Source organism: Dissoconium aciculare (genome assembly GCF_010015565.1).
Source record: "Dissoconium aciculare CBS 342.82 unplaced genomic scaffold K489scaffold_6, whole genome shotgun sequence".
Taxonomy (NCBI): Eukaryota; Fungi; Ascomycota; class Dothideomycetes; order Mycosphaerellales; family Dissoconiaceae; genus Dissoconium; species Dissoconium aciculare.
Window position 1 is genome coordinate 271,367 of NW_022984956.1, and position 23,195 is coordinate 294,561.

The 23,195-nt window shown below is 50.7% G+C and overlaps 11 protein-coding genes across 11 annotated transcripts; 3 read left to right on the forward strand and 8 right to left on the reverse strand.

Moving 5' to 3' along the window:
- Window positions 1-863: 863 nt before the first annotated feature.
- K489DRAFT_213258 (uncharacterized protein) lies at window positions 864-1,706 on the reverse strand. The gene has a single exon (XM_033599670.1). It carries the CDS (start codon window positions 1,616-1,618, stop codon window positions 986-988), a length of 633 nt encoding a protein of 210 aa, XP_033459688.1. The 5' UTR covers window positions 1,619-1,706; the 3' UTR covers window positions 864-985.
- A 1,047-nt stretch (window positions 1,707-2,753) lies between these two features.
- K489DRAFT_370297 (uncharacterized protein) lies at window positions 2,754-7,897 on the reverse strand (the record flags this gene model as incomplete). Its single annotated transcript, XM_033603122.1, has 7 exons — window positions 2,754-4,332; window positions 4,391-4,654; window positions 4,709-5,399; window positions 5,456-5,890; window positions 5,955-6,144; window positions 6,203-6,226; window positions 6,287-7,897. The coding sequence occupies 7 exons, from the start codon at window positions 7,895-7,897 to the stop codon at window positions 2,754-2,756; spliced, it is 4,794 nt and encodes a 1,597-aa protein (XP_033459689.1).
- Window positions 7,898-8,825: 928 nt separating this feature from the next.
- On the forward strand, window positions 8,826-12,252 carry K489DRAFT_380029 (uncharacterized protein). Its single transcript, XM_033604792.1, has 11 exons — window positions 8,826-9,010; window positions 9,065-9,684; window positions 9,736-9,846; window positions 9,905-10,137; window positions 10,191-10,224; window positions 10,276-10,460; window positions 10,511-11,372; window positions 11,426-11,611; window positions 11,664-11,814; window positions 11,866-11,964; window positions 12,025-12,252. The coding sequence occupies exons 1-11, from the start codon at window positions 8,924-8,926 to the stop codon at window positions 12,055-12,057; spliced, it is 2,601 nt and encodes an 866-aa protein (XP_033459690.1). The 5' UTR covers window positions 8,826-8,923; the 3' UTR covers window positions 12,058-12,252.
- A 633-nt stretch (window positions 12,253-12,885) lies between these two features.
- On the reverse strand, window positions 12,886-14,550 carry K489DRAFT_394407 (beta carboxy-cis-cis-muconate lactonizing enzyme, cyloisomerase, CLME2; the record flags this gene model as incomplete). The annotated part of the gene is made up of 2 exons (XM_033606802.1): window positions 12,886-14,369; window positions 14,400-14,550. 2 exons carry the CDS (start codon window positions 14,548-14,550, stop codon window positions 12,982-12,984), a joined length of 1,539 nt encoding a protein of 512 aa, XP_033459691.1. The 3' UTR covers window positions 12,886-12,981.
- A 281-nt stretch (window positions 14,551-14,831) lies between these two features.
- On the reverse strand, window positions 14,832-15,934 carry K489DRAFT_380031 (uncharacterized protein). The gene has a single exon (XM_033604793.1). The coding sequence runs from the start codon at window positions 15,588-15,590 to the stop codon at window positions 14,859-14,861; it is 732 nt and encodes a 243-aa protein (XP_033459692.1). The 5' UTR covers window positions 15,591-15,934; the 3' UTR covers window positions 14,832-14,858.
- A 328-nt stretch (window positions 15,935-16,262) lies between these two features.
- K489DRAFT_356585 (uncharacterized protein) lies at window positions 16,263-16,744 on the reverse strand (the record flags this gene model as incomplete). The annotated part of the gene is made up of 1 exon (XM_033602540.1): window positions 16,263-16,744. A coding segment is annotated over exon 1 (240 nt), but the record flags the coding sequence as incomplete, so codon positions are not given.
- K489DRAFT_380032 (uncharacterized protein) lies at window positions 16,263-17,760 on the reverse strand. The gene has a single exon (XM_033604794.1). The coding sequence runs from the start codon at window positions 17,409-17,411 to the stop codon at window positions 16,629-16,631; it is 783 nt and encodes a 260-aa protein (XP_033459693.1). The 5' UTR covers window positions 17,412-17,760; the 3' UTR covers window positions 16,263-16,628.
- A 325-nt stretch (window positions 17,761-18,085) lies between these two features.
- Window positions 18,086-19,529, forward strand: K489DRAFT_370301 (putative 26S ATP/ubiquitin-dependent proteinase chain S4; the record flags this gene model as incomplete). Its single annotated transcript, XM_033603123.1, has 2 exons — window positions 18,086-18,088; window positions 18,144-19,529. 2 exons carry the CDS (start codon window positions 18,086-18,088, stop codon window positions 19,527-19,529), a joined length of 1,389 nt encoding a protein of 462 aa, XP_033459695.1.
- A 152-nt stretch (window positions 19,530-19,681) lies between these two features.
- K489DRAFT_213487 (uncharacterized protein) lies at window positions 19,682-20,553 on the reverse strand. The gene is made up of 2 exons (XM_033599671.1): window positions 20,291-20,553; window positions 19,682-20,229 (listed from the first exon to the last, which is right to left on the reverse strand). The coding sequence occupies exons 1-2, from the start codon at window positions 20,340-20,342 to the stop codon at window positions 19,835-19,837; spliced, it is 447 nt and encodes a 148-aa protein (XP_033459696.1). The 5' UTR covers window positions 20,343-20,553; the 3' UTR covers window positions 19,682-19,834.
- Window positions 20,554-20,845: 292 nt separating this feature from the next.
- On the forward strand, window positions 20,846-21,955 carry K489DRAFT_318904 (RNA-binding domain-containing protein; the record flags this gene model as incomplete). The annotated part of the gene is made up of 2 exons (XM_033601359.1): window positions 20,846-21,644; window positions 21,885-21,955. 2 exons carry the CDS (start codon window positions 20,846-20,848, stop codon window positions 21,953-21,955), a joined length of 870 nt encoding a protein of 289 aa, XP_033459697.1.
- Window positions 21,956-22,410: 455 nt separating this feature from the next.
- K489DRAFT_409800 (ribosomal protein L28e) lies at window positions 22,411-23,068 on the reverse strand (the record flags this gene model as incomplete). The annotated part of the gene is made up of 3 exons (XM_033607627.1): window positions 22,411-22,710; window positions 22,800-22,918; window positions 23,017-23,068. The coding sequence occupies 3 exons, from the start codon at window positions 23,066-23,068 to the stop codon at window positions 22,411-22,413; spliced, it is 471 nt and encodes a 156-aa protein (XP_033459698.1).
- Between the last annotated feature and the right edge of the window lie 127 nt (window positions 23,069-23,195).

Below are 23,195 nucleotides of genomic sequence, written 5' to 3' on the forward strand. Positions count from 1 at the left end.
ACATTCATCTCACATCCTCCAGCCTCTCGACGTAGTATGTTTCTCACCGCTGAAGAGAAAATACTCTGAGCGTGTCAGAGGCTTGGCACGGAACCGCGTCTTCTATATCAACAAAGAGAACTTCCTTCCAGCCTTTAAGGACGCGTTTTTCGACGTGTTTACGAAAGAGAACTGTCGAAAGGCCTTTGAGGCAACAGCGATAGTCCGTACAGACGCGCAAACAGTCATTGATCGTCTTGATATACGTTTACACACCCCTCCTCGACAGCTATTACCGGAAGCAGCATGGGAGTCCCAAACACCAAGCAATTCGCATGAATTCGGATCTCAATCACGGCTGATTAGTAGCTCTTTCCTTAGATCTCCACCCGAAGCTAAGGAAGGGTTCTCACAGTTGGTAAAAGGTGCTGAGTTGATGCTCCATCAGAATGTACTTCAAGCTGCACGGATTACAGAGCTTGAAGAGCAATTAGCAGTATTAACTAAGAGAAGATCGCGCAAACGGAAGCAGATACAGCAAGGTGGATCTATAGAGTATGGTATTGGAGCATTGCAGGCAGGCGTAGATGCGGGTCTGAGTGCTCAACAATCGAAAAGGACTCGTGATAAAGCTGGTCCTGAACGAGGACTTCTAACTCAACGACGATGTGGAAACTGCGGAATAGCTGGACACAACTCGCGAACCTGCCAGCAGGATAGAGATGCTCCTTCTGAATCATATCCTAGCATAGCAGCTATATAACTAGGTATGTAGTCAAATAAACCATGTTTGCAGTCACCTCATTTTCAATGCCAAGGAAAAGTGGCGGGTTCGGTGGTGTGGCCGGCTCGCTGATGGATTACGTTATTCTTCTAGAAATGGGAAATTTTCAAGAGCTAAGCCTCGAACGCAAGCGCGTGTTGGCAGCATTGCTCAGCCTTCGTCTCGAATCCGGCCCAAACAGATGCGCCAGCTCCACCGAGCGGTAATCGACACTACCACCGACTACGCAGCATCGACATGGTACGCGAGGCGCAAGCTGACCTGCTCGAGCAGCTGGATCGCCTCCTTCGTCTGCCCGTTCGCGCGATATGCCCCGGCCAGCGCGAGCGCCGCCCGGAAGCAGCACGAGCGATATAGCCACTGCAGTGCTTCCTTTGTTCTTCCATCTTTTTGCAGACAGCGCCCGACTTTGTAGTAAAGCTGGCTCGTTTTCCTCACCTCGGCGCCACAGCCGTCATGCTCTTGCCGTTCCCGCACCCGCGCCGCGTGTGGCATATATGCTCGCCACGTCGCACGATTGTGATATTCATCCGTTGGAAATATCGCCGCCAAATGCTCGACGACCTGCAGCTGTGTATCCCCCAACTGGCCATTTTCGCGCAGCCATAACCAGCTTGCTAGATGGACGAGCCGGTGCATTTCGTACGCCATCCCATCCGTCCGCTTGCTGACAAATGCATACGAAAAGAGTGTACCGATCGCTTCGAGCATTCGCGCCTCGGGTCGTATTACACTCGAATGCCCGCAGATGGGTAAGGGCTGGAGAAGTAGGGCGTCACATCCTGCCTCGCTATCGAGGGTGGCATAGCTAGTGGAAAACCTCCGTACTTCCAGTGACAACAAAGCTTGCATCATTCCACATGCGAGTGCATTGCCTGCCACCGATGCGTAATTTGGATGGCTCGCTGAACGTACATTCTCTTCTCAACTTGTGCACCAATAAGATGTCGAGTAGCATGGTGATCGTCCTCCGCTCCAGAGCATCTACGGAATGACGAGAACACCATGATCACACCGGGCCAACTACTTCACTATGTTCCAGAGGGCTTCCACGCTGCGGAGGGCCAATACTCGGACGCGGCCGTCAGCCATCTCTGCAATGAGGCACTACTCCTTGCTGGTATTTGACCTGTCAATGCTTCCAGGGTCGAAGTTGGAGAAGCAAAACACAACAAATCGATACGTAGCAAACACGAGCCAATCCCGGAGACCAGCAGATATGAATCGAGTAGGCAGTGACGTGGTAATTCAAACAGCAACAGAGGAGAGCCCGGCGCGATGATGCAGGCATTACTGTCGTGCTGCATTACCTCCGAGCCGTGACTGACTGGCAAGCAGTAAGTACACTTCCAGATGAGCTCATGTTTGTGTCCAACCAAGCACACCGATGTGAACCACGGATGGCCCTCCATGGTGTAGCTGTCGTCAACGACTCTCGGGCTACTGTATCTTCGGAGCATTTTCGCCGTCGCTGATACCCTGCGTCATCACCTTGAGAACGTCCTCTTGTCCTGGAGGGCTTGTAAATCTCCAGCTGTGTCGGAGGACGACCGACCAGCACTGCCTTCAAAGACAGATGATCCTTCGGGCTAACGAAAGCTGAGCTATATTCTCTGTGACTTCCGGTGCACCAATCAGACGTCTAATAAACACTGCACACCGGCGCGAGAATTAAATGTTATCACGTGTCAAGCTCTCACGTGGCTCCTTTTCATCAAACTCAAGCTGACCTAAATTATATGTCAACATGCTCATGTAGTCGAATAACGGCCTTTGGAGGTTCACTGACCCGGACTACTTGCATTTAAGACATTTTCGCTTTCAAACTGTCCATCCTGAAAGTCGACTAATTCGGTGGGAAATCCAGAGTCCTGGAAGTAGTGTTCCGTGACTTCCGTCGTTTCGCCCAATATCCTCGCACGCGGTGGACGCGGCAAAGGGCCAAAATTGGGCCACGGATTGCGGCCAGATGTGGCCCATTCCCGTGTCCCTAACCTGCGTGATACAACCACTCAATCGTGTCGTCGGGCGGGTTCCAAGGTGTCTCGGGTTGCGAGGGTGGCGGGGCCCTAGGACCGGAAACTTGCTCGGTCCCCGACACTTCTCGCGGCTTGGCATTTCTCGCTTTCACCAAGGGCAAAATGCATATGCGCCCTTGTTTTGACTTAAAATGCCTTTTGAGCCCATCGTTTCTCACGAAACGAGCTTTGCAGCCCCAAGTCTCTCCACTGTCGAGGGTGCCGCCGCAGATGAACTTCTTTAGAGAATGAGATGCAAGATGCCGCCGCAGATCATTCAAGCGTGCGTATGTCTTGGAGCACACTCCACAGGCGTGTGGCCGTTCGTTTGTATGTGATCTCAGATGATTGTTGAGATTGTGCTGCCGAGTGAATTGTTTCGGACAAATTTCACACTGGTAAACCCTGCTGCGTTGCTGTGGCGCAGCAGTGGCTCTTGCGGGGCTTGAGTCTGTCTGCGACTTTGAGGTTGAAGGGTAAGATCTTTTTGATTTCACGCCGCCGGCAAGGAATTGTTCCAGGGTCGAACCGTTCAGCAACTCGTCTAGCGTCATGGCATTCTCGAAATCATCGTCTGATGTATCGTTGGACGGTGTCTCCTCATGCTCTCCATCTGGTGTGGTATCAACAGGTACAGGCTCTGGCTGCGCTTCCTCTGAGTCTTGACTCTGATCGATAGGCTCGTCGTCTGGCACTTCGGGCAGGCTTGTCTGCTCGTCAACTTCGACCTCCGGTCCGACAGACATGCGTGTCTCTTCAACTGATTCCGGCGGTGTTATGGCGTCCTGAATCTGTTCGACTGGTTCCGGAAAGTCATCATCTGTTGGGCCCTCGGCATGAGCTTCCTTGATATGTTTCTCAAGCTCTTTCGCTGTTGGGTACCCCAATGTAGCATACAGACAAACAGTCTTGGGGCAAAGATGAGCTCGTTCATGTTTTTGCACGTGCAGATCTCTCGACTTGGGAGCCGCGAAACCCTCGTGGTACCATTTGCAATAGATGCGAGGGCATTTGAAGAGCTGTTCCCCATAGTAGACCTCTAGATCCGGGCGCGTCTGCGAGTCTGACGCGCTGGCTTCAATCTGAAAACGTATTCTTATAATGGAAGTGAATAGGTCAAGTGTCTCAATTTGCCCCGAGTCTTGAAGATTATTCGTTTGGAGACAGTGCATCGCTGACATGGAGTCCCTGATATGACCGCAGAGAGGACCGAGATATGTGATATGACTGGTGAGCCTTTGGATGAATTTCGTGGGCCTGCTGCGCTTGTTGGGAGTCTTCCAGTGGAGCGCAAAGAACTGTGTCAGAGCTTGTTTGATAGATGGAGACATACCATGGACACCATGGTTTTCCAGAACTTGCTCAAGATGGATCGACCAGGACACGATGGCATACTCCATGAACGCATATGTACCTAGATCGGCGTAATCTTTGATCTCGATAGCGGTACGACCTGATGAGAATGCAGGCATACTGAGATAGGTCAGGCAGAGCTCTGTGAAGGAGGCATGCTCTTTAGCAGCATCGACAATACCGTATGTCAATAAATAGCTACACAGTGTTGGTCAGCCATTGGTACCCGAAGCGTTCATAAGGCTGTTGGTATCACCTCTTGACCGTGGAATGCACGAAGCTGACATCTCCGTTCGATTGTTCTTCCACCAGTGCGCCACACAGATTTTTTATACCAACCTTGAGATGTCGATCCTCGAAGTTGAACATTCCTTGCGCCATATCGACCGAAATTGCTGCTTGAATCTCTCGCCATTTCAGGAGTCTCACAGCACAAGTGATCCAAGCCAACAATAGTTTCGCTTTCCTTATGTAAGGCGGCGGAGCTCGTCCGAGAATGCGGTCAATAATACGAGCATATCTGTCATTGTCAGCATGAGCGATTCGCTGAGGTTATAGACCCGCGAAAACCTACATCTCGTTCAATTTTGTCGGAAAAATATTCATTGCCATTTCCTGTTCGATCTCAAGCTTGGATGTTTGGAACGAAAGATTTTCCATAACCAGATGAGCAAACAGGAACATGCCGTCGGCGTGCACAAATGTTTTGTGCGCAATCGATATACTGTCTTCCCTGGAGAGATCAAAATGGTCCATGATCTCGTTAGCGCGTTGGTCACAATATGAGCGTATATCTTGTTCATGTCCCGAGCCCTGTACTCGAATCACGGGAAGTGCGCCAAACAAAGGTCGAGTTACTTCGTCGTCCTGGCTGATCATGACGCATCGACTTGGATCGGCCTCTGAACTATGCTTATCTGCATACTTGAGCCAGAAGTCTGCAATGTGTTTCTGCTCAACTTTCTGGCATTCGTCAATGCCATCAATGATGACATGCACCTTGCCGATGGCCTTCAGACAAGCATCTAAGGCTTCGATAGCCAACCTGTTTGTGTTAAGGTTTCTCTCCCCTTTCTTACTTGCTAGCTCAAAAAGATACACAGCGAGTGTATCATCGGCATGTAAAAGCTGGTGTAGGATGGATCTTGCCATTGCGACGAAAGTGTTCTTCTGCGGATCGTCTTGTTTACAGTAAAAGTATACCGTAAGCGTTTCCTCGATCTTGGAGCATTCTTCAATAATCAGGGAAGCAAGGACAGATTTCCCTAAGCAAGACATTAGTTTTGTATAGCAAGAGATCATATCTTGACACTAAACGAACCAGCTCCTGGTATACCGGTGATCCATAGCGTATTCTCAGAATCACTTGCCGGCTCTAGCCATGATCTGAATGTGCGATCCTCCTTGAGCCATTGGCCACTTTGCGAATTGGAAGCACGCAGTGAGCACCGATGTTCCTGGTCTGCGAGCGCATCGGCAGCCGATAACCAATTCAATAGGTGTAGCCTGCGACGAAGAACTTCATCGTCGTTCAATTTACGAAATTTGGCCTCATTTTCTGACCTCGTCTGCCTTGCTTGCTCCAGAAGTCCGCGCATACGAGCAGATTGCTCACTACGCTCTTGTCGATTTTGCACGAGTTCTGAAGTGTTGGTTTCTTTTTCGAGTTCGAGCTTCAACCGACCGATTGTATTAACATGTTCATTGAGCCTAGCCTGTAGTCTGTCCCAAGTTGAATCAAGGAGTGATTTCCAAGCTAAGCTCCATTTAGTTCACCGTGATAACATCGAGGAACAGAAAGAAGATAATTCATTGCTTACCGGGCTTTTTGAAGTAGGTCAAGGCCAACTCATGAAATTCGAACACGTTACGAAATACCTCACCCATGACATTCGATCTCTCTACAGCGTCGACTAGACACTGCACGTAAGCGGAGGCTGGGATGCTTTCGCCTAGTCTTTGATACAGCCCAAGAACTCCGTTGAAAGCAAAATCGGAGGTTCTGACAATCTAAAAGACTCAACAATTAACGTCGATTTCAAGGATCAACTCATTTAGCATTGCTTACCTCGAGAAGAAGTTTCATAGGGCCCTGAGCGTATCACATAGTTCAGTAATCGTTTCGATGTCAAACTTGTCAGCTGATTCTTACCCAAATGAACGAGATGATGCACTGTTCACCTAGCGTATCATCCAAGTCCACGCTATATGTTTCCAAAGCGCTAAATAGAGGTTCAATGCGAGGGAAATTTTTGATCCTGCGCTCTTTTCGCTGCCTTGCCTGAATGACAGCAATCGTGAATTTTAGTTGCGTCATGTCAGTGATCACGAATTCGTCGACATGCGCATTAAACTTGTGGTAAAAGTCTCGAAATGTCTGCTGGAAAGGTGAGGCGTCCGTTTGTTGATTTGCGGTTGACGATATGATAGATGCGGGCTCGGCGATGCCGCCGAAGGACTGGCGCCCCTCGCCATTTCCGCCGACCGATTGAGAAATTGAAGACGGTTCCATATCGTTACTGTCGAAACCAGCGATGTGCGATTCTGCAATTTCCAACGCTCGTGGTAGATGCGTTCTCAGGAGATGAGTTGAGAAGCCAAGAATCTCGCATATTGTCACACAGAACATGCTGTCATCGAAAGTCGGGGTTGAAAACGTCCGTGTCTTCGACTCCAACTTCCATCTCGATACTAAGCCCGCTGCAGCGACTTGAATGAACATGTCCTCCTGGTCCATGTTGTAGTTGCACTCCACCATTTGCCTCCCATCATGGTCAAGTATACCCAGCAAAGCAAATATCTTGTCGCGTGCATCGCGGCACTGTTGAGATTTGAAATAATCTGCTGCGAGGTGCAGCGGGAGTCCTCGCGTTTCTTCGGCACACTGTCCTTCAGTACCGACTGATCGTCTTGATTTGCGCCAAGTGAACCGATGATGTATAAGACTCAAAGCGTATCGCCATCCTTGAAACAGGCCGTTCTCGGGTGTTTGCTGCTGCGAGAACTGCCAGGGCCGCTCGATTGCCCAAGCAGACCAGAATGATATTGGTGTCGAATGATTGAGACAAGCATCTGCGAGTGGTAATCTGGCAAGTCGTTCAAGACTTTCCCAATCGAAAATGATCGAGCCGCAATAAATCAAAATTCTTTTGCTCAGGAGCAACTCCTGGACAATCCAGAGGCGCTGCCAATACTCCTGAGAGCAGACATAGCTTAAGCCAATGATGGAGTCATCCTCCCATTCCGAAGTCGGCGTGCCATGATTGATGTAAGATTGGAAGCAGTCCAATTTCTGCTGGTGTTTCTCATCAGGTTCACCCAGCCATAGATGAGTGATGTTGGCGCTCTGATATATCTCTGACATGAAGCCAACCTGATTGCTCCGTTCTTCGTCGTCCAATTGATTCAGACATATCGCGTCGATGAAAATCGGCGCATCTATTGTCAGGTTCTGAAAGCGTGCAAGGAAATTCCATAAGTTCGTCCGCACATAGAATTGCTGATTGTGAACAATGATGGGTCGAACATCTCTTGCGGACCTTGCTTCGCCCCAGGTGTAAGACAAGGCATGATAGTGCTTGTTGGCCAGAGCAGAGATGGAAGCTATTTCGAATATACATTCGAACCTCTCGGGCAAAGCGCATTTGATTTTCAACAACCGTACCTGTGTCTTTGAGTCTATCCACGGATGCTCAAAAGAACCGTTACGCCGATGATCCTCGTCGCGGACATCTTTTGCACTGTCTGCGGTTGATTGTGTCATTGGTGATGCATGTCTGAATATTATATATTAGGATAATATGTGTGAGCATGAGGTATTGTCAAGTATGCAAGCTGTGAGTTTTGCGCAAATGCCTCGAAGTATGCACAAGCATCGAACACCGACAACCTTTTGAGGCTGATCAGTGGCGTATGGGCGGCCTCACCGGTGTGTCTGCACCTATGGCGTGCGTCGGCTGAAGCACCAGAGTGGGTAGCCATTCCAAAGGTTCAAGATTGATTTCATGAAGTTCTAACTGCGCCTTCCTGGCGAGCAAAGTCCGTCTCCTCGTTGAATTGCGACTTCAAGTTGAGGCGCGATATGACATGCGGTCACAATATGATGTCCGCCGAAATATGACTTGCCCAAAGCCTGCCCGCCCGCGTACGCCGCTCCGAGGACTGTAGGAGGTGGTCGAAGCGCACGAGATAGCCCGAGTGCTTATTTGATACGAGATTTTGAGACATCACCGTGGATGACATATATTCTTCTTAGGCTCTGCTTTTATGAGTCATCTCATTCTGCTATTGTCTCTGCTCTAGCAAATGCATACAGTGTGTGTGCTCCAGCCACCTGCTTTCGCGATCAGGCAAATTTGCGGAAATCCTCCGTCGAGAGTTCATGAAACACGTGCATAGCTTGCCGCAGATCTTCGTTGTTGCGATGCCTACAGCAGCGATGGCTATAGTAACGATGCAAGACTCTAAGCCTTATTCTGTTCTATGCAGGTGCCTGCTTGGGCACAGGATGTCTATCGCAGTCATGTATGCTGTGGCTCTTCCATGGACGATTTGATCGCGTCATGCATGGCATCGCTGAGCCACAGCCTCACCGGTCACGCCTAGGTGACTGCACAAACGCGTTCGTAATCCCTTCGGACAGAACACGAATCTACATTCTCGCTGCCGTCTAAATATCTTCTTCTGCGCCCGCTGAGCTATATGCTGAAATGCGACGGCATATATCAGCGGCTGACCAAGTATTCGCGAGTTGGCAGAAGTCAATGTCCCAGCAAGCATACATTCGGAGATGTCTTCCTCTATGAATGACATTGACGAGAAGGCAGTCGCGAGCACGACACATACTATATCAGAAAGAATGATATGCTATGGAACGGTATCACTTGACCTTGAACCCCGATTGATGCAGCGCGTATTGAATATCGCCTAGATCTTAAATGTGAAGTGTCAACTTCTCAGCATTAACCAAACGGACCTCGAAAATGATCATGAACGGCATATCGAAGACGAACACACAGAGTACCAGTCTCTTCAGGTAATCGTGAAGCATGGGAGACTTCTCGTAGGCACCCTCCTACATCCGGAACTGGTCAACATGAATTCTAGGGCGACATTCGTATTCCTGGAGTTGTTGAAGGTGGCAAATGTGCAGCTAGTGCCATTCGTTAAGAAGAAGGCGCTTCAAGCGCTGCTTTCACCATGTCCTACCGACAGGAAAGTTAACCTCCTTTTCATTGAGGTGAATGTCCAGGGCCTGGAGAGCGACTTCGGGACGATTGGAGCCTTGTTATCCGACCACGACTTTTACTTGCAGGATCCCTTCTGTCACGACCAGACTTTACTGTATCGTAACCCGCACGTGATGGTATTCGACATGCCCGATGAGCAATTGTGGCTTCACGAACTCTCCATGGATCTCCTGTCTGCACCAGGACGGGTAAAAGAGAATAATGATTGGAACGTGGTGCTAGATGATCTACCTCAAAATCATAATCTCAACGCAAGCGCAATCCAGGTGAACGCAGATGTTGTTACACGAGAGATCATGCCGTGCGTAGCGACGTGTATCGATTGTGAACATAGCTGACTCCACTCATGTAGACATCAGGGGGAGGCCCTCGACTTCATGTGCAAGCGTGAGCTTGGTGGAGAACTCTTGGACGAACATATGCGGTTGTGGCGACTTGAACGAAACTCCGGCGGAAAATCAGTGTATGCCGCTATCATTCATCACTGCACTTGATATATTTCGCTCACATTTACTCATTAGGTATCGTCATATTATCACCAAGGCCGAGTCACTGCAGCCACAACGAGAAGCTCAGGGAGGAGTGATTGCAGACGAAATGGGTCTGGGGAAAACGTTGACAACCATATCGTTGATCGCGGTTTCCCTGCCGCGAGCTGCACACTTTTCCAGCACCATGCCAAGTCAAAGCTTTTCACAGTCAACAGCGCCATTGCCGAGAAGCAGAGCGACACTCGTGGTCGTGCCATCCACTCGTAATCTTCACTGTGTACTGTTCTCGGGATACCCTCAGCTGACCTGGACACAGAATTGATGGACTCTTGGTCGAAAGAGCTGAAACGGTATGCTTGAATTTCATGCCTTAAACGAAGGGCCTCTGATGGATTCGTCAGACATACTCGTCCGGGAAGCCTGAAAATATCCTTTTATCATGGCCATGACCGCGTACGTCATTATTCAGAGCTTCTACACCAGGACATTGTCATTACCACGTATGGGACTATCGCCGCAGACTTTCGTCGATCGACTCGGCAATTCCTGTTCGATGTGCAATTCTTCAGAATCGTACTCGATGAAGGTCAGCTGGTTGGAAAGTCTCTCGTACGCCAATGCTGATGAGACAAATAGCCCACACCATCAGATCGCGCCGCACAAAGCTGTTCAAAGCCGTCACATCGATCGACGCTGCTCATCATTGGTGTCTGACAGGTACGCCGATATCGAACAAGGTCGATGACCTCGGCGCACTGCTCGAGTTCTGCAGAGTTCCATTGCTCGGCGACAGACAATGCTTCCAGCAGCATGTCGTTACTCCCTCGAGAAAGAATTTAAGGCGTGGCTATACGGTACTACGACTAATCTTAGGATCACTCTGTCTACGCCGTACCCGAGATCTGCTGGATATCCTCCAGCCATATCTTTCACAATCGGAAGTTGCGTTCTCAAAGTCTGAGTCGGTACAATACAAGAGCATTATCAAGAGGGTACGCCGTGATATTGATGTGGCGGTTAGCGGTCATAGCAACAAGACATCACAACAAATCATGCCTAAAGCGTTGCTGGAACTTCGCATTTTTTGCAATCAAGGAACGTTCACGCCCAAGCTTCAAAGCGGCGAAGAAGCAGAATTAGACGCCGAGGAGCAATTGAGCTTACTGCAGCAGACAGATGATGCTATCTGCGTGAAATGCGCTACTATAATTTCAACTGTGACAGTCAGCGACCAGGTCGAAATTTTCGAATCTGGTATAGTGGGGAAGTGCTCGCATCCCTTGTGTTCGTTGTGCTATGCTGATGCTGTCGACGACCCGTTGACAAATGAAACTTATACATGTCCGCTTTGCAAACAAGTGACAGTGCCACAAGCGTTGCCGAACAATTCGTCACTAGATAACACAGCGGTTCCAGCGGACTCGAGGCACTCAAGCAAGATCTCCATGCTCATTGAAGATCTACTGTCATCACAGAACGTATCTGTGCCGGAGAAAAGGTATGTGAATTGCAATGTGGAACAACACATGTCGTTGACATTCACTGCATCAGTATCGTATTTTCTTTCTGGACAAAAACTTTGAACATTGTGTCGGAGCTCTGTACATCAAAGGGGATCCGTCATGTTCGAATTGATGGCAAAACTCCTGGCCCTGCAAGGCCCGTGATCCTTGAACAATTCGCCAATGATCCATCGATTTCGACTTTGTTAATGACTATCGGCACTGGCGCATTGGGGTGGGTCCTATCCTTGCAAATCTTCGAGGCATATTTAACTTACATCAGACAGGCTCAATATTGTTTCTGCGTCGAGAATCCATATTCTGGAGCCGCAGTGGAATCCTGCCGTGGAAGCCCAAGCCATTGGAAGAGCGGTACGCATTGGTCAAGAGAGACGCACAACAGTCATTCTATACACGGTGAAAGACAGTATCGAAAAGGTGAGGCTTATCCGACCACACTGTCACCAGCTCCGCTCATCTAGCCTCTAGGCTATCCTCGGTTATCAAAAGCGCAAGATGAACCTCGCGGCAGGAGGCTTCGGTCATAGGAGCAACGATATTGGTCCGGAAGAGAACGCACGATTGACAGTGAGTATCTATCTAGGTCAAGTCCTCGCTTGCTCTTCCATCGCTAACATTGCTGTCCAGGCTCGATACCTTTCGCAGACTGCGAACAAGTAGTGAAGTTCCCGTGCACTGAATACAAGATGTCTGGTGAGTAGCATGTTCGTGCGTCCCGGCGGTGTCCATAGTGACATGGCCACGACGGGCGTGATATAGAAGGCAAATATTCAGCTACATCGAGAGCCGCGTTGCCAGGTCACCCGCAAGTATATCATTAAACATCTCCAACTTCCTGGTCGAATGCTCAGATGTACACCTGCTCGTGATGTGTGGTAAGGTAAGCAATCAAGATGGGACCTGTAATTTGACAGCCTACGATTGCATTTAATTACGTGGGGGAACGCTGGATATTCCCTACAAACACATGCGAGTTGCACTTTGTGTCATCGGCATCGATCTCCGAGCTAGCACACACAAAACGTCAGGATGAGGGCTGTGATTGGTGCACCACGAGAGCAGCACAATTTAGTCTGCCCACAAGCGGCCACTGGTGGCCTGAATTTGGCCCCCGAAATTTAGAGGCAGTGCAATGCGGAGGTATGTCCGAGTCGTCGCTGTCATGAACCGTTCAACATCAGCAGCTTTGACAAAATCAGAAGCGATGACATGTTGACGGTGACAGATGCGTGCAGGGGAATCTAGACTCGATCACTCGCCTGGTCGTTCAAATACGACGCGCCACGCGAATGAGACAATGTGTAGTCCTTTGGCGAGACGGTCCTGCAATGCGTGTCCTCGGTAGCGTATAGCAGAATTCGTTGTTCGGATATGATCTGCGGGTAGTGCATGGTGTCATCATGTCCTGCCAGATGGATGACCGATAGGGGATCAGATTGTGTCTTTGAAGTCAAACATGTTATTCACATGATCTAGAATGATAATTCGAACGGGCAGACCGGTAACATTGAACAGTATCGTAGGGGAAAGACTCCATTGGTAACAACGAAAGCTGCATAAATTTAGGCGCAACGGGAATCTCCTTCACTCATACTTGATGCCTTTCAATACAGAGTCCACCATTACTTCGCTCAAGCCCAAGTAGTTCGCCGGATCGCACAGCCCTTTCAGTTCTTCAGCAGACACGCCGCTCGCCTTGATCTCTTCATCTTCCACCAGAAGCTCAACAAGCGGCCTGTCACTAGTCTGAGCTTGACGGCACAGGGTATAGACCTTATCATGTGCATATTGCCTTCCCATAGCCTTGCCCAATCCCATCATGACTGCCTCCGAAACAATCGCGCCTTTCGACAACGCAAGATTAGCCGCCATGCCCTCTTTGTTCACCTCGAGACCTTCGAGCAAGTAAGCGGTGTGCTTGAGACAAGCGTGGCTCAGCGAGCATATTTGCGGAAGCATGATCCATTCGATCTCCCATGGACCTGTGCTGCGTTCGTGGTCCGCTACTATGCCTTCTGTCATGGCCGAAGCCATTGTTCGAACGCTGCTTGCGATCGAGCAGATGTAAGCTGAACCGATCGGGTTACGTTTTTGAGGCATTGTGCTGCTGCTCCCTCGGTGTGGAACGTAAGGTTCCATGGCTTCGTTGACCTCCGATTGCATCATCAGCTTGAGGTCGGTGGCGAATTTGGCGCATGTTGCGGTCAGAATGGCTAGATAGTTTGCGACCTCGGCGAAGTTGTCCCGTTCTGTATGCCATGCGATTGCAGGCACTGCAAGGCCGAGTTCTTCGGCCAGTAATTGCTGGCATTTTAGACCTAGTGGTGTCGTTCCTTTAGCTTTCGAAGTCGAGTCTGACGTATGATCGGGGATTGTTGCGAGTGTCCCGGCGGCACCACCGAACTCGAGAACGAGAAGTCGTGGTCTAAGCTCCTGAAGCCGAACCTTGTGGCGCTGAAAGGTCGCAAGAAGTCTCGCCATCTTGAAACCAAAGGACATCGGTACGGCTTGTTGCAAGTTCGACCGAGCAGCCATGGGCGTTGACTTGTGCGCCCGGCAGAGTGCTACTAGAGCTTCCATGATCCGGTCCAGTTCGGCCTCAACCAGAATCAAGGTTTCCTTGAGTTGAAGGACCACCGCCGTATCGGTCAGGTCCTGGGTCGTTGCTCCCCAGTGAGCCCATTCTCCTAGCTTTGGCTCGACTTCATTAACTTTCTTGACTAATTGTTGCACGACCGGCAATACCGGGTACCCGATCAGCTGCGTCTTTTTCGCCAACTCATCGAAGTCGATAAAGTCTGAGCTGCATGTCTTGACAATCTCATCGGCAGCTTTTTGAGGGATAATGTCGAGTTTGGCTTGCACTTTAGCCAGGGCGGCTTCGAAGTCCAAAAATAAGGACGTCCGGCGCGCGTCGGACCATATTTCCCGGGTCTCAGCGGTAGAGAATGACCCAGAAAAGATGGGGGAGTCTATGATCGACACAGTTGAACCAGAATGACCAGCGTCAGATTTGAAGCGACGCTGACTCCAGGAGCTCAAAGCTGGTTTGTGTGGTTGGTAATAGCATCGAATGGCTTGATTCCAATTCACGCCAATCGCGCCCGTTGAAGCGCGTGCGTTTCGGCAGAGTGATCGCGCAGCGCAAGCCATGACGCCGTTGGACTCGCGCAACAGATGGCCGCGAGGACGGAATACTCTATGCAATCAGACGAGAATAGATTCAGTTTCGAAGTTTCTTCAGATACTAAAAGCCCCAGAGCACTTGAATATTGAATATTTATGGATATTTCTTGGTAAAGCGACTCGTGCTGGCATCTGGTTGACAGCCGCAAGTTCCGACATACGTCACCGGCGATCGTCAATGTTACATCTACTCAATTGTGCCCTCCCCCTCGTGAGGAATACATACATATTTTTTGCTTGTACGCCGACTTTGAGCCGTTGGAGAACAACCCACGTCATGACGCCCAATCAACATTCCAGCAAGGATTCACGCTCATGGTGTGCCGAAATGTGTGCTCCATATCTCGCGCATTGGGACAATGACTCTTCAGAAATTTCGACAAGCGTCTATCAATCCAGTGGTCCAGCCCGTTGATATTGTACCTCTCGATCATCTGCGCCTGTTGCAGCGTTCTCTTTTGAAAGAAGGTGTACATGGCGGCCCTGTCCTTTCGAAGACAAGACGCGAATATTGCACCTCGATACACAACATCTTGTGTTACTCTTGATGTGTCTTTGGAAGTCAGCAGTAGAGGCATGATAGTTCTGGTTTCGGGAAAAGTGTCCGTCGCCAGAAGAGGATGTATCAACCGATCAGGTGGAAGCGCAGAGAACTCAATCACTTTGCGCTGAACTTTCTCTGGCAAAAGACTCCATGATGCAAAGGAACTCGCAGCTGTCGAAGATCCTTCAGCGTGTTGTTGCGGGTTCTGAAGGTCTGTATATTCGACCAGAGGGACAAGCTCGCGCTCTTCATTTGATGCTGACGTTGCCGCGGCTTTCTCGACCACTACACTCAATCCACGCAGGGATCTCAGTGCAGGACCCACTGCGACTATTCTTTCTGCTTGGACGACCCCTGGATCGAGCCCCGTCCGGGCGTAGAACTCATTCTCCTCTTCCTGCAGGGGATACACTAGGATAAGTTTCTCCAGGTTGACAAAATCGCGCTTAATCATATGCAGCATATCGGCGAAGACGCAGCGAGGCAGCGTTCCATCCAAAATCCCCAGGGAGATTCGCATGCATCTTATGAAAGCCGAGTTGTGTGGGCCAATCGTTGAGAGAAATCGAGGAGCGCGTTCATGATCCTCGGAATAGTGAAGGTCTGGGAGGATGGACTTGTACAAGATTGCAGCTCCCTCGCCGTGAAAGATGGAGCTGACCACATTAGCGACTGGCTATACAGCCTGTGCATCTGGCACGACGGCTTACCAAACACTGAACAGCACGGATGATTTCGTGGCGAGTAAGCATCGATTCGGGTAGCGACAATCGAAGGGTTTCAATTTGACGAAGACACGATTCCGGACTCCAGTATCGATTCGGAACGTTTCGTAAGGAACACCGGAGAAGAGAGCATGATACAGTATTTGTTGCAGTAAATCAACGGGAAGCGTGAGAATATTGATCGTTTCAGTACCCATAATTCGTTGCTTTGGTAATTCAACATGTACAAAGATGAAGTGGGTGAATTGTCTGTCTATAGCTCCTAGAACAAGGAAATTAATTTACAAGCACCTGGATGAAAATCAATTACCGTTTCTGTGAGAAGGATTCACTATGATTTCACACGATCCTTCGTCCACTCACGACAGCCGGATAGTTGAGGCCTGGAGATTTATGAATATAGGTCTCCACCTGCGCGGAAGAGGTAATGGGGCATGGTGAGAACTTACCCATGAGAGCTAGCGGCTGCTGCAAGTCCCTGGGTCTGCCCAGATAGCTGCATTGCCTGACGCATCGCCGGACGAACGTCCATGTTTGTTGCGCGGGCAGGCTGAAGCTGGTTTCCTTGCGACGAGCTCGACGGAATCTCACATGACACTGACAGACACCGGGTGCCGTATACACGAAGACGAGCTGAAAATGTAACGTCATGATTCATAGACCTAATGATTCGTACACTCGTTGTTCCCCTCGCGCCGTGCTGCTATAACGCTAAGTCAATGCAAATAATCAATGATTCAGAAATCTGAAAAGATCAATAGCAGGCGTGAGCGTCATCACGGCTCACCAAACAAATGAGCTGTGATATCGCCAATGTACGCCTCCTCCAAAGTGTACTCCCTCCCTTGCGCGTCATCAATACCGACATCCTCGAATGCTGTCACAACTTGCTCGACCGGAAATCCCATATTGACGAATTGGTCGACCATCCTGCGGTTGTAGCCCTTGTACGCCTCCTTACGACGCGCCTCTTCCTTTCGTTTGCGCTCTTTCTCCTCAGCTTTGCGACGCTCACTGCTGCCGGCGGCCTCCTGTTGTTCACCTGAGCCGCCCGCACCAGTCTTGACGCTGCCAGGTGGCGGCTTGGGTGCACCAGCATATCGTATCGCCCACTCCCGCGCTACATGGCGGAACTGTTCCGGACGAGTGAGGAGCATGCTAGCAACCTCAGCGTCCTGTGGATCTTTGGGCTCTGGGCTGCTGAGTAGTGATTGCAAACTGATCAAGGCACTCTTGAGGTTGAGGACGGGGCTCCAAGCAGTTCCGAGCGTGTCCAGGCAGATGGCGCCTGTTTGTGACGATACGTTCGGATGCCAGATTTTGGTAATGAAGCGCATCTCAGGTGGTCGAAAAGGGTAGTCAGACGTTATCCGAATGTCTACCTCATATTTGCCGCCTTCATAAGGTGTATCTGGTGGACCTCGGAAGTGTCCTTTGAAGCGTGTGAAGTCGGTGATTTCAGCCCCGCCTTGCGGATTCGTTATGGTGATGCCGGAGTGTACATCTTTGACGATTTCCTGAATCTCTTTCTGGAGACGACGGCTTCTATGAGCTGCCATCGCTATTCACCCCGCCAGATGTCAAGGAAACTGGTCGGAAGTGAAGCTCGGCGCTGTGATGCCGGTTCTTTGACAAACAAGACGATCTAGCGGCGTTTGGAAAGGCGAAAGGAAAGAAGCCCTCCGAGAAGTTCTCAAGTATGTGGTAGGTAAAACGCAATCGTCGAGTATAGTAGTTGAGTGTCACGAGACACGGATGTTGCTTTGTGGTGAGCGAATAGATGTGCTCATTCAGCGTGAAATTGTATGAAAGAGGAAGGAGTCGGGATGGAATGAGAAAGACGAGTCAGTGAACAGAACGCGATAGAAGTAAATAGTATATGACTCTTGTGTGAGAGAGAGCAATTGGAGTCCAGTAAGGTTGTCTATCAGGCAATCACGATACCGGTTCGATATGACGAATCGATTGCCGGAGTTTCGCCGAAGTATTGCACCTTTGTCAGCGGCGTTTAGACATCAGCACCACCTGGGGCAGCTGTATTGATCGACCCGACACACAGCCACGCCCATACTCTCTCATCTGCAGTCGACACGTTTGACGATATTTATCGGTGACTCTCCGGACACAACTACTATCAGCAGCATCACATTCGCAAGCCGCAGGTCCTACTTGGAAGTCGTGGGAATCTATCCAGTGACACGTCTCGTGTACGTCATCCACGCACATTGCGGACATGGTAAGGAAGCACACGACTACCTGTTTAAGCATATCACCACTAACGATATGACTAGGGTCAAAATCAATCTGGCCTAGGACCGCCAGGTGCACCTGGCGAGAACAAGGATAAGAAAGATGGAAAGAAGGATAAGCCAAAGTACGAGCCGCCACCACAACCCACCACGCGCATCGGTCGCAAGAAGAAGAAGCAAGCTGGCCCCAACGCTGCTGCGAAACTCCCAAACATCTACCCGACGGCGAGATGTAAACTACGATATCTGCGCATGCAACGTGTCCACGATCACCTGCTGCTAGAAGAGGAGTTCGTTGTGAACCAGGAGCGGGCGAGGAAGTCAAAGGCAGCAACACAACAGGCACCTCAAACAACCGACGCAGATTCGGCTGACCGAAACGCCGACGAGAGGAGTCGGGTGGATGATATGCGAGGTTCACCTATGGGTGTCGGTAACCTAGAGGAACTTATCGATGACGACCATGCGATCGTATCTTCCGCCACGGGGCCAGAGTACTACGTGTCTATCATGTCCTTCGTCGATAAGGATCTGCTCGAACCTGGTGCTTCAATTCTCCTCCACCACAAGAGCGTGTCAGTCGTGGGTGTTTTGACGGATGATGCTGACCCGCTTGTTTCGGTCATGAAGCTGGACAAGGCGCCGACAGAGAGTTACGCAGATATTGGCGGTCTTGAGCAACAAATCCAAGAAGTGAGGGAGGCTGTGGAACTTCCGTTGCTACATCCCGAGCTCTACGAGGAAATGGGTATTAAGCCACCGAAAGGTGTGATCTTGTACGGTGCACCAGGCACTGGCAAGACTCTACTGGCAAAGGCCGTGGCAAATCAGACGTCAGCGACATTCTTGCGTATCGTCGGCTCAGAGCTCATTCAAAAGTACCTGGGTGACGGCCCGAGATTAGTGCGACAACTCTTCCAAGTCGCCGCTGAGCATGCTCCATCGATTGTCTTCATCGACGAGATCGACGCGATTGGCACAAAGCGATACGATAGCACCAGCGGTGGAGAGCGTGAAATTCAGCGAACTATGCTGGAGCTTCTCAACCAGCTCGACGGTTTTGATGACCGAGGTGACGTAAAGGTCATTATGGCTACCAACAAGATCGACACCCTCGACCCCGCCCTTATCCGACCTGGACGTATCGATCGCAAGATCCTCTTCGAGAACCCAGACCAGAATACAAAGCGCAAGATCTTCACGCTACACACCTCGAAGATGAACCTGGCAGAGGACGTAGACCTTGAGGAGTTCATCGGTCAAAAGGACGATTTGTCTGGTGCGGACATTCGGGCTATTTGTTCCGAATCCGGTCTGCTTGCTCTACGTGAGCGCCGAATGCGTGTCAACATGACTGACTTCCGCGCGGCGAGGGAGTCAGTACTCAAGACCAAGAGTGAGGGAGAGCCCGAGGGCTTGTATTTGTAGTGTGGAGAGATGTCGAGGAAGCCTGCAACATGCTTGGAACGGCGGTTTCAAGGCATGACTTTAATGTCGCCCAGCTACGATAGCCAAATGACATCGGTAACCAAAGCATTACACTGAATGTCCTCCTTCCTATCGTCGCGCATCACGCCGTCTTGGTCGTCGATGGTGCATCCACATAGGAATATGATTGAACGTGCAACACATGAGCTACGCATACGTGTAAAACCCCCCAAAGCAGTCTGCTATTTGACCTGGCAACAGTAAACTGACACATCATCAAATCTGGGTATCGGAGAAACAACCGTTCAGCTGAACATAACAGCCTTCCTATCCAGCGGTCTTCCATCCGCCGCAATTCCCTCTCTCCCAAACTTCTGCTCGATAAAGATTCTTCTCGCCTCATCGAAGTTGACATTGTTTCTCTTCATGATAATGTAGACCTCCCTCTTGGCATTCTCATCCAGACCTCGGCGACTATCCTCCGCCTCGATGTTCTCCGCGAGATCGAAGTTGGTGGAATGTAGTCCTGCCTCGGCATCGTCCTGAAACGAGGTAGGGAGTCGCGAGTAGCGGAAAGAATCAATGTAATTCCGAACATTTGATACGAGATCGTAGATGGGTTCGGGAATTGTTCCGGGCGCGGTGATGTATGGAATGGGTGGAGCGTAAGGCTTCCAGAAGTTGCGCGTGATAAAAAGTACTACAAATTCGATCAGCTTTCATGAACCAGCGGCCGTGCAATCCAGGAGGAGGCAACATACTTGTAGCAAAGAGAAGAGAAAAGAACGTCAGACTATAGAAAATGTACGCCATGATAGCGGCTGGACGTGAGAATCGTCGTGATCGCGATAAACTCCAGTTTTTCGGTAATCAGTCACTGACTGTCGACACGGAAAGAAGACGAAGAAGTGAATAGACGAAGATGTTCTTCAGAGAGCCGGGCTTTTGAGCCCATAGGCTTGCTTCACGCGATGGTGATATGGCGTAGTTTTCGGCCCAGCATCAAGGTTGAGGTGGAGAGGCGCATCGGAGTTCGTGCTTGCGTAAGCTGCCACGCGAAATGACAGGCGTCCACGGGTGTCTCAAGCCGATGGACGAAACTCGCGCTAGTCAGATTTCGAAAGACTCCATGTCAATAATTATATTTGTGAATAAATGCACCAGAGCCAAATATAAATACATCTTTCAAGGTACACGCTGCATCATTCAACATCAGATCTTCGAGGTTTCAAGGAACATCTCCGCACGATCTTTCGCAGGTGAGCCTTTCTGTGGCGCGTTGCTGGGAGGGAGGTTCAACAAGCGCATAAACCAACATGTCCGGCGCAGGTGCACGACACTGGGAGAATGACAAGGAGAGCACGTGCTACATCGGCAACCTAGACGAACGCATCACAGACGCACTGGTATGGGAATTGTGTATACAGGCCGGGCCTGTCGTTAGTGTCCATCTCCCAAAGGATCGCGTAACGCAAACAGTTCAAGGTTATGGCTTCGTGGAATTCCGCAGTGAGCAGGATGCCGAATATGCTTGCAACATTCTGAACGGGATCCGAATGCACGGGAAGCCCATCAGAGTCAACAAGTCCAATGCCGACAAACGTGGTGGAGAGAGTGGCGGACCTGGTGGCACCCAAGGCTCCGGCGCAGAACTCTTCGTCGGCAATCTCGATCAAATGGCGGATGAAAAAGTCCTTTACGATACGTTTTCCCGCTTTGGTCTCTTCGCCAGCGCACCGAAAGTCGCTCGCGATGACAAATTCGCTAGCAAAGGCTATGGTTTCATTTCCTACGTCGACTTTGAAGGCGCAGATGCCGCCATCGAGCACATGCACGGCCAGTACCTCATGAACAAGGAAGTCACTGTACAATTCGCGTACAAGAAGGACGGAAAAGGCGAACGACATGGTGACGCCGCCGAACGTGCCATCGCCGCGTCCGCAAAGAAGCACGGTATGGGTGTTGCACCAGCTGTTCTGCCTGCCAATCTCATCGCACCTACGCCGTCAGCTCCACCCGTGCAGGCGCCTTATGGCAATGGCTTTCCTCCAGCCGGTGGCTATAACAACAACTACGGCCGACCACCACCCATGCAAAACCAAGGACCACCACAAGGTGGCTATGGCGGATACCCCGCCTACGCCCCACCACCGGTTGCATACCAGCAGCAAATGCCCCCGCCAGCCGCTGGAGGCTACGCGAATGGCGCTGCGCCCGTGAGGCAATTCAATCAGACACCGCTACAAGCCCCGCCGACGGCGGCAGGTCTTCCGCCTCGTCCTCCGCCTTCTATGGGAGGCTATGGTGGACCGCAACAACCCCCGTTTCCAGGCGCGCCTGGAGGACCCCCGCCAGGGCTGCCGCCTGGAATGCCTCCTGGTTACGGCCATCCGCCCATGGGATCCGCACCCAATCACGGCCGGTAAATTGTGGGCACATGGCCTTGGTATGGGAAAGTCTAATTCGGCGCCTGTGACGGTTCGACTGCATACAAATGAGCTGTTCTCAACGAGGCTGCGGCAAACATTTAATTTAGCGCTGGCGTCTGGGCATGTACAAACAGCAAAATTGTCGGTTTCCACGTTCACGAGATGCGCAGCTTCAACCGTCTCAAATCCATGAGCATACATCGCGGCAAAGAACCCCGGATTTGACACCATTTCATTGAAAGGCCCGAGCAGGTGGTCGTTTTGTTGATACGCTGGAGAGGTCAAGATTCTACAGCCGAGAAGAACGCCCAACACGGGATTAACCTTGCCAGCCAAATCCGTCATGCAAGCCGAAGCAGGAAAAAAAAGTTCATTGTGTGAATGCATCAATGATGACCCAACGCCAGATTTCATCCCTCCCATTCAGATTCATCTCCTTCTCATCCGTCAATCTAAGATGACTCCTCGGCGGCCTTCTGGGCCTTCTTGCCGCGGGGCTTGCGGACGGGCTCCTTTCGTGTGAGCTCGCGCTGGCTCCGTCGGACGGCGCTGGCACGGGCGACGGCGGCCTGGCGGAGATCGGCGCGGTAGCCCTTCTTCGCGGTGCTGTTGACGATGCCGACGTAGAGCTTGCGGGTGGGGGTCGAGGAGCTGAAGGAGCTGACGTGGTAGTTCTTGGCCGGGCGCGAGGCTTGCTTAGGGAGCTTGGTGGTGAGGGCGATGGTGTTGGAGTCGGCTTGAACACCGATGGCCTGTGGGAAATCTCATGTTAGATGTTGTGGAATCCGGGAAATTTGCATTGATCAACGCCTTGTCGCTGATCGGGTGGCTTTTCACGAACCTGGGAGTTGGCGTAACCGGAGTACTTTCGCGAGTGCTTGTTGAGAAGGTTGAGCGGGTCGCGAGAGAATTGGACGCCGCCAGCACCCTTGCGCTTCACGAGGAAGGCATTCTGGCTGCCTGTAAAAATCCACCATCCGTCAATATTTCAATATCTTTCCCCGATTTCCTTCAATCCCGCGCTTTTCCCATTTCTCCCCAGGGTGGATATTGCTTACGGGTAACCTCCCAGATGAGGTCGTCGCTGAGGTTCTCGAATTGTGCAGGCATTTTGACGGGTGATTTGTGTGGTGTGGTCTGGGAATCGAGCGGGCGGGATCTGGCCTATTGTGAATCTGATGTCGTCTGGGTGTGCACCAATTTCGAGGGTCTTGGCATCATGGAGATGCTGGGGCTT